Genomic DNA, 13,808 nt, shown 5'->3' with positions numbered 1-13,808 from the left:
GACAGGTAGAAAAATCATTGACATAGATAATCAATAAATGACAGATAGATAATAGGTGGATATAGTAGAGACAGATAGGTCGATGGATAATGGTAGATGATAGATAGATCTATAGATAGGCAGACAGACAGACAGTATCTCTCATGCTAAGGCAAGATTCCTCAACCTCAGTCCTACTGACATATGAGGTTGGATCATTATTTTCTGTGGGGCGTCCTGTGCACTGCAGGGTGTTGAGCAGCATCCCTGGGCTCCACCCACTAGTTGCCAGGAGCATCCCTGCCTCGAGATATTGACAAGTGTCCCTGTGGATAAACATGATCCCTGGTTGAGAATGGCTGGATGGCAGCATCTGTACCTGGGGGTGTCACCTTGGGCCTGCATAGATTGAATGACACATGACTGAATTGGAGACCACAGAGCTGCCTCCCCACTGTGGCAGGGATCCATGAGACTCCACCCAAAGGTAACCAGATGGTTGCACACAGAGTCATCATCTCTTAAAAGAAGCACATAGCTCCGCTTGGGCATCACCTGGGGTGCTTCTTAAGATGCAGGTCTCCCAGCTCCCAAATGCCCGACCCACACCTACTGAATAAAGATCTCAGTGGGTGGGGACCGGGGTGGTGCTTTTAATACCTCCTCCCTTCAAGGTGATGACCTGCACATCAAAGACAGAGAATCACCGCACTAAATGGCTGCAATGCCCAAGGTAACAATGGCAGGGAAATGACCCATTTGTGGTTCCCTTTCCAAGCTACAAATTTGCTAGATCAAAGGATGCTTGCAGAGAAGGAGGGGGCAGGGAGAGAGGGGGCACCAGAATGGAAGCAAGTCAAGAAAAATATAACTGAGACATAGGATGAGGCTGGCGTGGTTTGGGGTTCTGTACCCTGGCATGGTATGGCTTCTTACCTTAGGCAATCATCATAACTTTTTTTTTTTTTTTTTTTTTTTAGATGGAGTCTTACTCTGTCACCCAAGCTGGAATGCAGTGGTACAATCTCAGCTTATTGCAACCTCTTCCTCCCAGGTTCAAGCGATTCTTCTGCCTGAGCCTCCTGAATAGCTGGGATTACAGACACCCCCCCACCATGCCTGGCTAATTTTTGTGTTTTTAGTAGAAACAGCATTCGCCATGTTGGCCAGGCTGTTCTCAAACTCCTGACCTCAAGTGATCCACCCAGCTCGGCCTCCTAAACTGCTGGGATTACAAACATGAGCCACTGTGCCCGGCCCACAACTTCCCCATATCCCAGTTTTTAGAAGTCAACTAAACAGCCTGTGACAACCTAATGCAGCAAGTAATGAAAAGTACTTGTCACAACACCTGACTTATCTTTACTCAACAGGAAGTACTCAGAAATATGATGTGCTACTGTTCAGAGCTCTGAGTGGTTTTTTTCATAAGTTTTTTTAGTCTCTACATAGAAACACAGCTCTGTACAAATGCACACACATTTTAAGTCATGTTGATACGGACAGGAGGCAGGAAGATACTAGATAGAAGAGGGCAATTCCCCAGCAAAGGCCCCACCCTCAAGCCTGGAAACCTGTCATCCTAAATGGAAACAGGCATTCCTATTTTTGTGCCCAAATGTTGCCTTTTGACCCACCATGCACCCCTTTCCTGTACCCATATAAACACCAAACCCCAAACCCCAGACCCCACGTGCAGACAGACTGATGAGCAGAAAAGCAGAGGAACTGAAGAGCAGCACAGCAGAGAAGGAGAGAAGAGAAGGACACTGAGAGGTGTTCAGCTGGGGATGGCTGGAGAAGAGATCAGCCGCAGGACAACCAAACTCCAGGGGAAGATCATCTTCCCACTCCATCCCCTTTCCAGCTCCCCAAACATCCCACTGAGAGTCACCTCCATCTGGCAATAAACATTTCTGCATTTACCATCCTTCAGTTTGTTCGTGTGACCTGATTCTTCCTGGACGCTGGACAAGAACCTGGGTACTGGCCGGGCGCAGTGGCTCAAGCCTGTAATCTCAGCGCTTTGGGAGGCCGAGATGGGCGGATCACAAGGTCAGGAGATTGAGACCATCCTGGCTAACACGGTGAAACCCCGTCTCTACTAAAAAAATACAAAAAACTAGCCGGGCGTGGTGGCGGGCACCTGTAGTCCCAGCTACTTGGGAGGCTGAGGCAGGAGAATGGCGTGAACCCGGGAGGTGGAGCTTGCAGTGAGTCGAGATCACGCCACTGCACTCCAGCCTGGGTGACAGAGAGAGATTCCGTCTCAAAAAAAAAAAAAAAAAAAAATGAACCCGGGCACCAAGAGGGCACTGAGCTAGTTAACACTTAATAGTTAACACTTAAGCCACCTGCAGATGGCAGAGCTAAAAGAGCACCGTAACACACCCACTGGGGCTTCAGGGGTCACAGGCACCCACCCCTAGATGCTGCCATGGAGCCCAGAGCTCAAAAACACTCATGCTAGCTGCTGTATCTGCCTATCTGCAAGCTCTGCCTCCCATAAGAGGTTTCAGTGTGTGGTGGTCAAACAGATGAACCACATCCCTGTCGCACATCCTGTGAGGGGGGTCAGGGAACTCTCAGGTTTCATATCTGATAAGGGAACAATGTACAATAGACTTGGAAGAGACTGTCTTAGCTGGTGTATATCCTGGACATGTATCCTTTTCTTTTCTTTTAATTTATTTTTAATTGATTCATAACAGATGTACATAGCTTCAGGGTACATATAATAATTTAATACATTTATATAATTTGTAAAGATCAAATCAGTGTACTTGGGATATCCATCCACCTTAAATATTTGTCTTTTCTTCATGTTAGAACCATTCCAACTCTTCTATTTTGAAATCTACAATAGATTATTGTAAACTAAAGTCACGCTACTGATTATCTAACACTAGTGCTTATTTCTTCTATCAAACCCTATAATTTTCTTTTTTTCCCTCAATAAATGACATTTCATACACTGCCCTTTGATGTTTCCACTTCTGGTTCTCAGCTGTTAGAAGACCTGATTGTGTCTCATGTTCCTTCATGTCCCTCTGGATTGGATGGCGAATACTAATTAAATACAGTGGAAATGTGGGGCTGCTAAAATGTGAACCTCTGTTAGGAATACGACCATATTCTTATTATTATCTTGTTTTGTGTTGATAATTTAGTAATAATAATAATGATTTATAGTATATTAACCATTAACAATACTCTGTTTTCTTTATTTAAGTTCCGTGATACAGATGCAGGATGTGCAGGTTTGTTACATAGGTAACCATGTGCCATGGTGGTTTGCTGCACCTATCAACCCGTCACGTAAGCATTAAGCCCCACATGCATTAGCTATTTATTCTGATCAATAATCTGTTTTCTTAAGTACTTCATAGCAATCATCCCACCAGCCTTGCAGAATGTTTCTGGGATCTTGGGAATGTGCTCCATTTCCAGCTGGTGATGGCTGAGGATGTAACAGGGTCATCTGTGCATTTAATGAATTACCCAGGACATACCCAGCTGTTGAGTTCACATCATCGTATTTACACAGAAGGGCCCTGATCCAGACCTCACTTTCTTTCCAGTCCCTCCTGTAACGTCCCTATGGGGTGCTACTTGTGTCAGAGGCACTGGAACCAGAGCGACTCCATCTTGAAAAGGGGCTGGGCAATAGAAGTCTGAGACCTACTGGGCTGCATTCCCTGATGATTAAGGCATTCTGAGTCACAGGAGATTGAAGGTCTGCACAAGATACAGGTCATAAAGACCTTGCTGATAAAACAGGTTGTAGTAAAGAAGCCGGCCAAAACCTACCAAAACCCAGATGGTGACGAGAGTGACCTCTGGTTGTCCTCACTGTTACACTTCCACCAGCACCATGACAGTTACAAATGCCATGGCAATGTCAGGAACTCTGCATGGTCTGAAAAGGGGAGGCAGGAATAATCCACCCCTTCTTTAGCATATCAAGAAATAACCATAAAAATGGGCAACCAGCAGCTCTCAGGGCTGCTCTGTCTGTGGAGTAGCCATTCCTTTCTTCCTTTACTTTCCTAATAAACTTGTTTTCACTTTACAGACTTGCCCTGAATTCTTTATTGAGTGAGATCCAAGAACCCTGTCTTGGGCTCTGGATCCGGACCTTTTTCCTGTAACACTCCGAGAAGGGATGATTCTGATTTTCAGAAGACAAGGCTTGGGATAGAGCAGGATGCTCATTGGAGTCTTCCCAGAGAGAGCTGCAAGACAGCTCAAATTCTGCTGCCAGCTGCCCCCGTCCAAATCCTCAGTGCCTCAGTTTACCCATATCTGTGAGGGTTAATACTGAATGTCAACTTGATCGGATTGAAGGATACAAAGTATCGATCCTGGGTGGGTCTGTGAGGATGTTGCCAAAGGAGATTAACATTTGAGTCAGTGGACTGGAAGGGGCGGACCCACCCTCAATCTGGGCAGGCACCATCTAATCAGCTGCCACTGTGGCTAGAACATAAGCAGGCAGAAAAATGTGAAAAGAGACACTGGCCTAGTGTTCCGGCCTACATCTTTCTCCCGTGCTGGATGCTGGAACATCAGACTCCAAGTTCTTCGGTTTTGGAATCTGGACTGGCTCTCCTTGCTCCTCAGCCTGCAGACGGCCTGTTGTGGGACCTTGTGATCATGTGAGTTCATACTTAATAAACTCCTCTCTCTATATCTATTTCTATTGCATCAGCTCTGTCCCTCTAGAGAACCCTGACTAATACACCATCTGTAAAATGACATCAGGCACGACACTCCCGTCATAGGGCTGAGGGACAATCAACTAAGTTAATCCATGCCTAGTGCATAGGAAGTGCTGGTGTCATTCAAAGAATTTAGCACAGGACACGGTGTGGTGGCCGATGCCTGTAATCTCATGATTTGGGGAGGCCAAGGCAGGAGGATCATTTGAGCTTAGAAGTTCAAGTCCAGCCTGGACAACATAGTGAGATCCCATTTCTACAAAAAGTTTTAAAAACTAGTCAGGCATGGCGGCAAATGCCTGTAGTCCCAGCTACTGTGGAGGCTGAGGTGGGAGGTTTGTTTGAACCCCTGGGGTGAAGGCTGCAGTGAGCTATGATGGAACCACTGCACTCCAGTCTAGGTGACACAGTGGGCCCCTCCCTCAAAAAAAGTTAAAACACATTAAAAAAAGAAAACATTTTATGTCATAAGTGCGTTTATTACAACTACCCTACCAAACGCCATAGCTTAGCCTTACCTGCCTTGAAAGTGCTCAGAACACTTCCATCAGCCAATGGATGGGCAAATCATCTAGCACAAAGTCGACTTTGTAATGAGGTTTTGCACACCTCACATAATTTATTGAATATTGCACTGAAAGTGAAAAACAGAATGGCTGTATGGGGCCGGGCACAGTGGCACACACTTTTAATTCCAGCGCTTTGGGAGGCCGAGGCAGGTGGATCACCTGAGGTCAGGAGTTCGAGACCAGCCTGGCCAACATGGTGAAACCTAGTCTCTACTACAAATACAAAAATTAGCTGGGTGTGGTGGGCAGGCTCCTATAATCCCAGCTACTTGAGATGCTGAGGCAGGAGAATTGCTTGAATCCAGGAGGTGGAGGTTGCAATGAGCTGAGATTGTGCCATTGCACTCCAGCCTGGACAACAGAACAACACTACATCTCAAAAAAAAAAAAAAAAAAAAAAAAAAAGAACAGTTTTATGGGTACTCAAAGTACAGTTTTAGTTTGCACTGAATGCATACCAATTTTGCACCATTGTAAAGTTGAAAAATCTTAAATTGAACCATCATGTCAAACCATCGTAAGTTGGGAACTGTCTGTATACTGCACTTTGTAGAAGTTGATTCGCCCAGGGGGATATGTTTAACCTTTGGCTCTTACTGTGAATGATATAAACTCCTGGAATTACTTTTCTGGGGAGGTGGGTTTACTGTTGAACATCTCCCTGTAAACAGAAACTAATGAATGCATTGCCGCATCATCCACTCACTAGGTGAGATCTGAAGACAGCACGGAATAATAAAAAATCCTCACTGCAGATCCCAGACTATGTCCACCAGGATCTATCCATCCCAGCATTGCCTCTGCCCGTAAACAGCCAACTCCAATCTTAATGACATCCAAGTCTTTAAACAGGATAAACAGGAAGTGCTGCCACAGGAACATCTGAATGATGTGTTTTCATTCCTAACAGAAATACTTCTCCCTGTTAAGATTCGCCTGGGTATTCCCTTCTCTGGAATCGCCACATTAAAATGACCAAAGAAACTTACTCAATTGTTGTTCAAATCCTATTCTTTATGAATTCATTGGAGTTTCTCCAAGAGGTCCTCACACGGAACTAAAAACTCTAATCTTGGAGTCTGGGACAGCCAGCCTGCAAGTTCATGTTGAAGTTTTTGATGTAAAACTATTCAGGTGGTTTTAATTTGCAAGAATGAATGACAGTGTTTAGGAAAAGGCTTAAAAATCTGAACAAATGCAACCCTTCTGGCAAATGAATCTCTAATAATCTGCCCCATGGGATGAAGTAGTTTCAGCTCTATTTTTACCATATGGAAATGGTCAGAACTAATTTTTAAAATCAGAAAGAAATGATTGACATTCCCCACATGCCCAGTCATGCTTGAATCATGGAGTTAAATAGGTCATGTTTTAAACGCTTGGGACACACGGATCAAAACAGGAAAATATGGTGAATATCTAAATTCTATCAGCTAACATCCTGCCCTTCTGGATCTAATTCCCAGTTTCCAAATTGGAACAGCCAGTCCTCTCCCTCCCCTCCCAGCCACCCATCCCTCTTAGTCTCCTTTCTAATCCCATTGGGCAAATTATCCCCATTCACTTCATAGCAACTCCTTTGGAAGGAGTTTCTTAAAGCAAGAAGAGAAAAATCCACGCCCAGGCAGATCTCCCTCAAAGCAAAATGCCTCTTACCTCGGGCGTGCATTAGAAAACACAGGAACGCAAGACAAGGAAGTCCCCACCAGCTCTCCATAGTTTGCTTCAGGATGCAAGAACCTCAGCGGACTCCCCAGCCAAGCGGATTGTGAGATGTGGCCTCTCCACCCTCCTGTTGTTGACTTCTGGTCTCCCAGCTTGGAAGGAAGGGAAGCGATGTCTTCAAGTGGAAAATATGAACCGAACTGCCAGAAACAAATGGGCTCCAAGCTCAGATCCCAAACTCCACAGCTGAAAACCTGTGGGACCAGTGTAGGCACGCTCAGTCACGTCTGGGAGCCAGCCTCCCCGGGCTGCCCCACCAATCTGCAGCAGCGCAGAGGATGGGGACACCGGGGTGGTTCCCCAGCGCCAACGGGCAGCTCAGGCTTCTGGAAGCTGGCACACTTGCTTGGCAACTCTGCTCGCTGCGGGCGTGGGAGCTGTAGCAAGTTCAAAGTCACCAACCCAGAAAGCAGAGAAGACACTGGCCGCCTGTATCTTCCTCCTGCAGTACGTGATCGTCCAGCGATACCCAGTGTGGGGCTAACGCACATGTCAGTGCAAAGACCTCAGTTGAAGTCTTGGCTTTTATACCTAACAAACTCAGCGACTTCCGAGACGGATTTATCATCCTCAGCCTTCAGTTGTCTTGTAGGTGGCAGAACCAATATTTCAGCAGAGACTGTTGTTCAGGAAAAGCAGATGACACGTGACTTTTGTGGCTTTCACTTAAATCTGAGACATTTTATCTAACTACCAAAATTTACATCTTCTATTTGAAATCTCCCTGGAGAAGAAATATGACTGGATAGCTCAGTTTGATGATTAATCCTGCTTTCACAATGGTTATTATTATATTTTTCCCTGCAGATCTGTGACTGTGTCTAATTTATCCATATACAACTCGTAGGTTAACCCTTACACTCTACCTACCCCGAAGCAGTAGGCAAGAACTTACAAAGTTAGCATTTGCAAACAGCTTTGAAGTCCTCTGGTAACTAGATTAGCTTCAGGAGAAAGGGGAAAGTCAGTCTTAGTTATGAGGGCAGCTTCTGAATTCCTGGAGAAGCAGGATTCATGGCAAACAGACCCAAAAGGAGAAATAAACCTTGGACTTTTCTCTCTGCAGATGTGAGCACTTGGAAGTGCTACATCTGTTCATGTTGTTGATCCGGTGTTTGGGATTTGTCTTCTATGTAATATCTTCTTTCTTTCCTTCCTTCCTGCCTTCCTTTCTTTTCTTTTCTTTTCTTTTTTTTTTTTTTTGACAGAGTCTCACTCTGTTGCCCAGGCTGGAGTGCAGTGATGTGATCTTGGCTCACTACAAACTCCGCCTCTCAGGTTCAAGCAATTCTCCTGCCTCAGCCGCCCAAGTAGCTGGGATTACGGGCACCTGACACCACGCCCGGCTAAGTTCTGTATTTTTAGTAAAGACAGGGTTTCAACTGCATTGCCCAGGCTGGTCTTGAACTCCTGACCTCAAGTGATCCACCTGCCTCGGCTTCCCAAAGTGCTGGGATTACAGCCACCGTGCCTGGACTGCAACGTCTTTATAAAGGTAAGCCACTTGGATGGATTAAGTTCCTGTGCAAACAGGGGTATGTGTGTATGTGCATTTGTGTGTGCGTGTGTGTGCACGTGCGTGTGCATGTGTGTGGGTATGCATATTTGTGTATGTGCGTGCGTGTGCATGTGTGCATGTGTGTGCATGCGTGTGCACATGCATGCAGGTGCACGTGTGCATGTATGTGTGAGTGTGTCTGTGAGCGTGTGCATGTGTGTGCATGTGTGTGTGCACATGTGCGTGTGTGTGCGTATGTGTGTGCATGTGTGCGCGTGTGTGTGCATGTGTGTGCATGTGTGTGCATGTGTGTGCATGTGTGTGTACGCATATGGGGGAAATGCTCTAAGGCAGTTAGCTTGTGCAATCTCTAAACTCTGAATGGTAGAGTCCAGGAAGCAGTTGATGCATTTAGAAAGATACTTCCTTCAAAGTCCCCTGACCCTAAAGAGGACTGACACTGTGACACCTGCTACAAAGTGGATGGAAGTCAAAAACCGGATGCTGAGTTACAGAAAACAGACACAGAAGAACGCATTGTGTAGGATTCCATTTCTCTGAAATGTCCAGAACAGGCAAATCTGCAGAGAGTGAAAGCGCATTGCCGGTTGCCAGGGGCTGGAAAGACATGGGAATGGGTATATTATGAGTTGCATTTTGTCCCCCCCAAACTTCATATATTGAAACCCTACCCTTCAGTACTTCAGAATGTGACTTTCTTTGGAAATAAGATCTTTGCAGATGTATTACTTTGGTGCAAAAGCCATTGCAATTTTCACCATGACTTTTGTTTGTTTTTTTGAGACAGAGGCTCACTCTGTCACCCAGGCTGGAGTGCAGTGGCTCGATCTCTGCTCACTGCAACTTCTGCCTCCTGAGTTCAAGTGATTCTCCTGCCTCAGCCTCCTGACTAGCTGGAATTACAGGCATGCACCACCACAGCCTGTTAATTTTTGCATTTTTAGTAAAGATGAGGTTTCACCATGTTGGCCAGGCTGGTCTCAAACTTCTGACCTCATAATCCACCCACCTTGGCCTCTCAAAGTGCTGAGATTACAGGCAGGAGCTAGCGTGCCCAGCCCCTCGCCATTACTTTTAAAGGCGAAAACCGCAATTACTTTTGCACTAACCTAATCATTAGTTAAGATGAGGTCATACTGGAACAGGATGGGCCCCAATGCAATATGATTGGTATTTTAAAAGAAGAGAGAAATCTGGACACCGACATGCACACAGGGAGAAGGCCTTGAGAACATGAAGTGGGAGATCTATAAGCCAAGGGATATTGGCAGCAAACCACTGGACGCAACGGGAGGGGCATGGAATCCATTCTACCTCACAGCGTCAGAAGAAATCAGCCCTGCTGGCTGGGCTCAGTGGCTCAGGTCTGTAATGCCAGCACTTTGGGAGGCTGAGGTGGGCGGATCAGTAGAGACTAGAAGTTCGAGACCAGCCTGGCCAACATGGTGAAACACCATTTCTACTAAAAATACAAAAATTAGCTAGGCATGGTGGCGTGAGCCTGTAATCCCAGCTACTTGGGAAGCTGAGGCAGGAGAATCGCTTGAAACCAGGAGGCAGAGGTTGCAGTGAGCTGAGATTGTGCCACTGCACTCCAGACTAGGCAATAGAAACAGAGTGAGACTCTGTCAGAAAGAAAGAGAGAGCAAGAGAGAGAGAGAAGAAAGAAGGAAAGAAGGAAGGAAGGAAGGAAGGAAGGAGAAAAAGAAAGAGAGAAAGAAAGAAAAGAAAGAAAGAAAGGAAAGAAAGAAAGAAAGAAAGAAAGAAAGAAAGAAAAAGAAAGAAAGAAAGAAAGAAAGAAAGAAAGAAAGAAAGAAAGAAAGAAAGAAAGAAAGAAAGAAAGAAAGAAAGAAAGAAGGAAAGAAGGAAAGAAGGAAAGAAAGAGGAAGGGGAAAGGGAAGGAAAGGAAAGGAAGAAAGAGAAAGGAAGGAAGGGAGAGAGGGAGGGACCCAACCTGTTTGCGCCTTGATTTCAGACCTCTATGCTCCAGAACTGTGACAGCTTAACTGTCTGTTTTTCAAGCCCCCTCCCCAGTTTGAAGCATGTTTTTATGACAGTCCCCAGGAAGCCAATATAAAAAACAGCTGCTAATGGGATTTCTTTTGGGGGCAGTGAAATTATCTTGGAACTAGGTAGAAGTGGTGGCCACACAACACTGTGAAAGCAGCAAGCGCCCTGAATTGTTCACTTTAAAATGGTGAATTCTCCTGTCATCCCAGCACTTTCGGAGGCTGAGGCTGGTAGACCACCTGAAGTCAGGAGTTAGAGACCAGCCTGGCCAACATGATCAAACCCATTTCTACTAAAAATACAAAAATTAGCCAGATGTGGTGGTGACTGCCTGTAATCCCAACTACTTGGCAGGTTGAGGCACGAGAATCGCCTGAACCTGGGAAGTAGAGGTTGCAATGAGACAAGATCACGCCAGCCTGGGCAACAGAGACTCCGTGTCAAAAAACAAAAACAAAAACAAACCAGTTAATTCTATGATTTGTGAATTTCACCTTAATTTAAAAAAAAAAAATGTTTCCGAAAAGGTAGTGAGGAATTAGGTTAAATGGTTAAATTCAGGAAATCCTCTCAGATTGCAAAATAATTGCTATGATTTCCACCATGCCTACCATGTGCCAGACAGTGTTGTATTTTACATGCTTCTTAAGGCAAGAGTAGATAAGCTTTTCTGTAGGTCAGATAGTAAAGGCATTTATCTTTGCAAACCATATCGATTCTGCCACAATATGTAACCAATGTCTGTGTGCCAAGTGGACTTTATGGACATAAAAATTTGAGTGTCACATAAGTTTCATGCATTACAAAATATTATTGTTCTTTGGAATTTTAAAAATTATTCAGACATGTAAAAACCATTCTTGGCTGGGCACCGTGACTCATGTCTGTAATTCCAGGACTTTGAGAGCCAGAGGCAGGCGGATCATTGAGGCCAGGAGTTCGAAACCACCCTGGCCAACATGGTGAACCCTGTCTCTACTAAAAATACAAAAAGTAGCCGGGCGTGGTGGCGCATGCCTATAGTTCCAGCTGCTCGTGACTGAGGCAGGAGAATCACTTGAACCCAGGGGGTGGAGGTTGCAGTGAGCCAAGATCACACCACTGGACTCCAGCCTGGGTGACAGAGTGGGACTCCATCTCAAAACAACAATAACGACAATAATAATAATAAAATTCTTACCTTGAAAGCTGTACAAAAACTCACTGTGGGCAGATTTGGCGCCGGGGTTCTAGTTTGCCAACATCAAAGCTGTGTGTCGCGCGAGTCCTATGAAACACAGTTTTATCGCCTCTGCTTCACTAAAGTAACCACAAGGACCACGTGGCCACATAGCTCATCTGCAGCCAGATGGCTGGTCGGGGCAGGCTGTGTGCCCAGCAGTAACACACGCAGGCTCCAGATCAGAGCACGTTAGGGGAAAAGCACTCTACTTCCCCGCTCGAAGCCTCAACTGATCAAATGCCGGGAGCTCACAGACACGGCAGAATTTACAAAGCTGATTTTAATTTTCACATCCTCAATACGTTAAAAAGTGCAAATGCGCCTCCTTTTCAATGTTCATGGGATGCTCCTGAAAATTCACAATTGCACTACAAAGAAAGCTTTAGCAAACTGTTTTTTTTAAGTAGAAACAAGACAGAAGAGATGCTGTTGCTGTAAAATTGGAAATAAGACTAAGAATATTCTAGGCCATACGTGATGGCTCACACCTGCAATCCCAGCACTTTAGGAGGCCGAGGCAGATGGATCACCTGAGGTCAGGAGTTTGAGACCAGCCTGGCCAACATGGTGAAACCACATTTCTACTAAAAATACAAAAATTAGCCGGGTGTGGTGGCATGTGCCTGTAATCCCAGCTACTTGGGAGGCTGAGGCAGGAGAATCACTTGAACCGGAAAGGTGAAGGTTGCAGTGAGCTGAGATCAGGCCACTGCACTCCAGCCTGCGGGACAGAGTGAGACTCTGTCTCAAAAACAAAAAGTAATAAAAAATAAAAGAATAAACATATTCTTATTCTGTGTCACACTAACCCTGACTTTGTGAGTCACCCTGGCACACATACAGACATGGATACAACAGGTCTAATATAAAATCAAGAAAAAATCAATCTATTCCTTTCTTAGGAACGTTTGTCAGGAATGGGCAGGAATTAGGTAGAAAGGTGTGTAAATGTTTCATTGTTTGTAGACACTGCCTGTGATGGTTCTTACTGACTGTCAACCTGATTGGATTGATTGACACAAAGTATTGCTCCTGGGTGTGTCTGTGAGGGCGTTGCAAAGGAGATGAATGTTTGAGTCTGCTGGGAAAGGCAGGCCCCCCCGACCCTAATCTGGGTGGACATAATCTAGTCAGCTGCCATCGAGGCTAGAATATAAAGCAGGCAAAAAAGTGTGAAAAGAGACACTGGCCCAACCTCCCAGCCTACATCTCTGTCCCGTGCTGGATGCTTCCTGCCCCCAAACATCCGACTGCAAGCTTTTCAGTTTCGGGACTGGGACTGGCTCTCCTTGCTCCTCAGCCTGCAGACGGCCTATTGTGGGACCTTGTGATCATCTGAGTTAATACTTAATAAACTCCCCTTTGTGTATATATATATATTTCATTAGTTCTGTACCTCTAGAGAACGCTGACTAATATACAGCCAAATCACTCCCCAAGGAGACTGTGCAAATTCACAGCAGTAACATTGAAAATGGATAATGAAACCAGGAAAGCAAACAAAGCAACAAGATCACCCAGATATTTTAAAAAACTTTTAATGGGCCGGGCGCGGTGGCTCACGCCTGTAATCCCAGCACTTTGGGAGGCCGAGGCGGGCGGATCACAAGGTCAGGAGATCGAGACCACGGTGAAACCCCGTCTCTACTAAAAATACAAAAAATTAGCCGGGCGCGGTTGTGGGCGCCTGTAGTCCCAGCTACTCGGGAGGCTGAGGCAGGAGAATGGCGTGAACCCGGGAGGCGGAGCTTGCAGTGAGCCGAGATCACGCCACCGCACTCCAGCCTGGGCGACAGAGCGAGACTCCGTCTCAAAAAAAAAAAAAAAAAAAAACTTTTAATGTTGGGTTGACAGGAAACAAAAGCCAAAAATGCTAAATACTAGAAAATGACCGTGATACAAGCTCTCCATGAAAGAACCTGAGAGCTTGCAGCACGCAGATGAAAAGTTAGAATCTCACGTGCTTACAACATTAAGCAAGAAAGAATGAAAATACATGGAATGAACATTCAACTCAAGAAGTCATCCTGTGGGGAGAGTGGATATCACATGAAACCCCAGAA

The 13,808-nt window shown here is 45.5% G+C and overlaps 1 protein-coding gene across 12 annotated transcripts in view; it reads right to left on the bottom strand.

The window, feature by feature from the left end:
• The window catches only part of XG (Xg glycoprotein (Xg blood group)), a 64,790-nt gene extending 57,567 nt beyond the window's left edge, over nucleotides 1-7,223 (bottom strand). For all 12 annotated transcript variants that reach the window (XM_005592882.5, XM_045384059.3, XM_045384063.3 and 9 more), the window contains exon 1: nucleotides 6,926-7,223. In XM_005592882.5, coding sequence (XP_005592939.3) covers nucleotides 6,926-6,986 — 61 coding nt within the window. In that variant the 5' untranslated portion in view covers nucleotides 6,987-7,223. The remainder of the gene's footprint in view (nucleotides 1-6,925) is intronic.
• Nucleotides 7,224-13,808: the final 6,585 nt, after the last annotated feature.

Source organism: Macaca fascicularis, chromosome X (assembly GCF_037993035.2).
Source record: "Macaca fascicularis isolate 582-1 chromosome X, T2T-MFA8v1.1".
Lineage (NCBI taxonomy): Eukaryota > Metazoa > Chordata > Mammalia > Primates > Cercopithecidae > Macaca > Macaca fascicularis.
The sequence above is the reverse complement of the archived record's forward strand: the minus strand, read 5'-3'. Positions and strand labels throughout refer to the sequence as shown.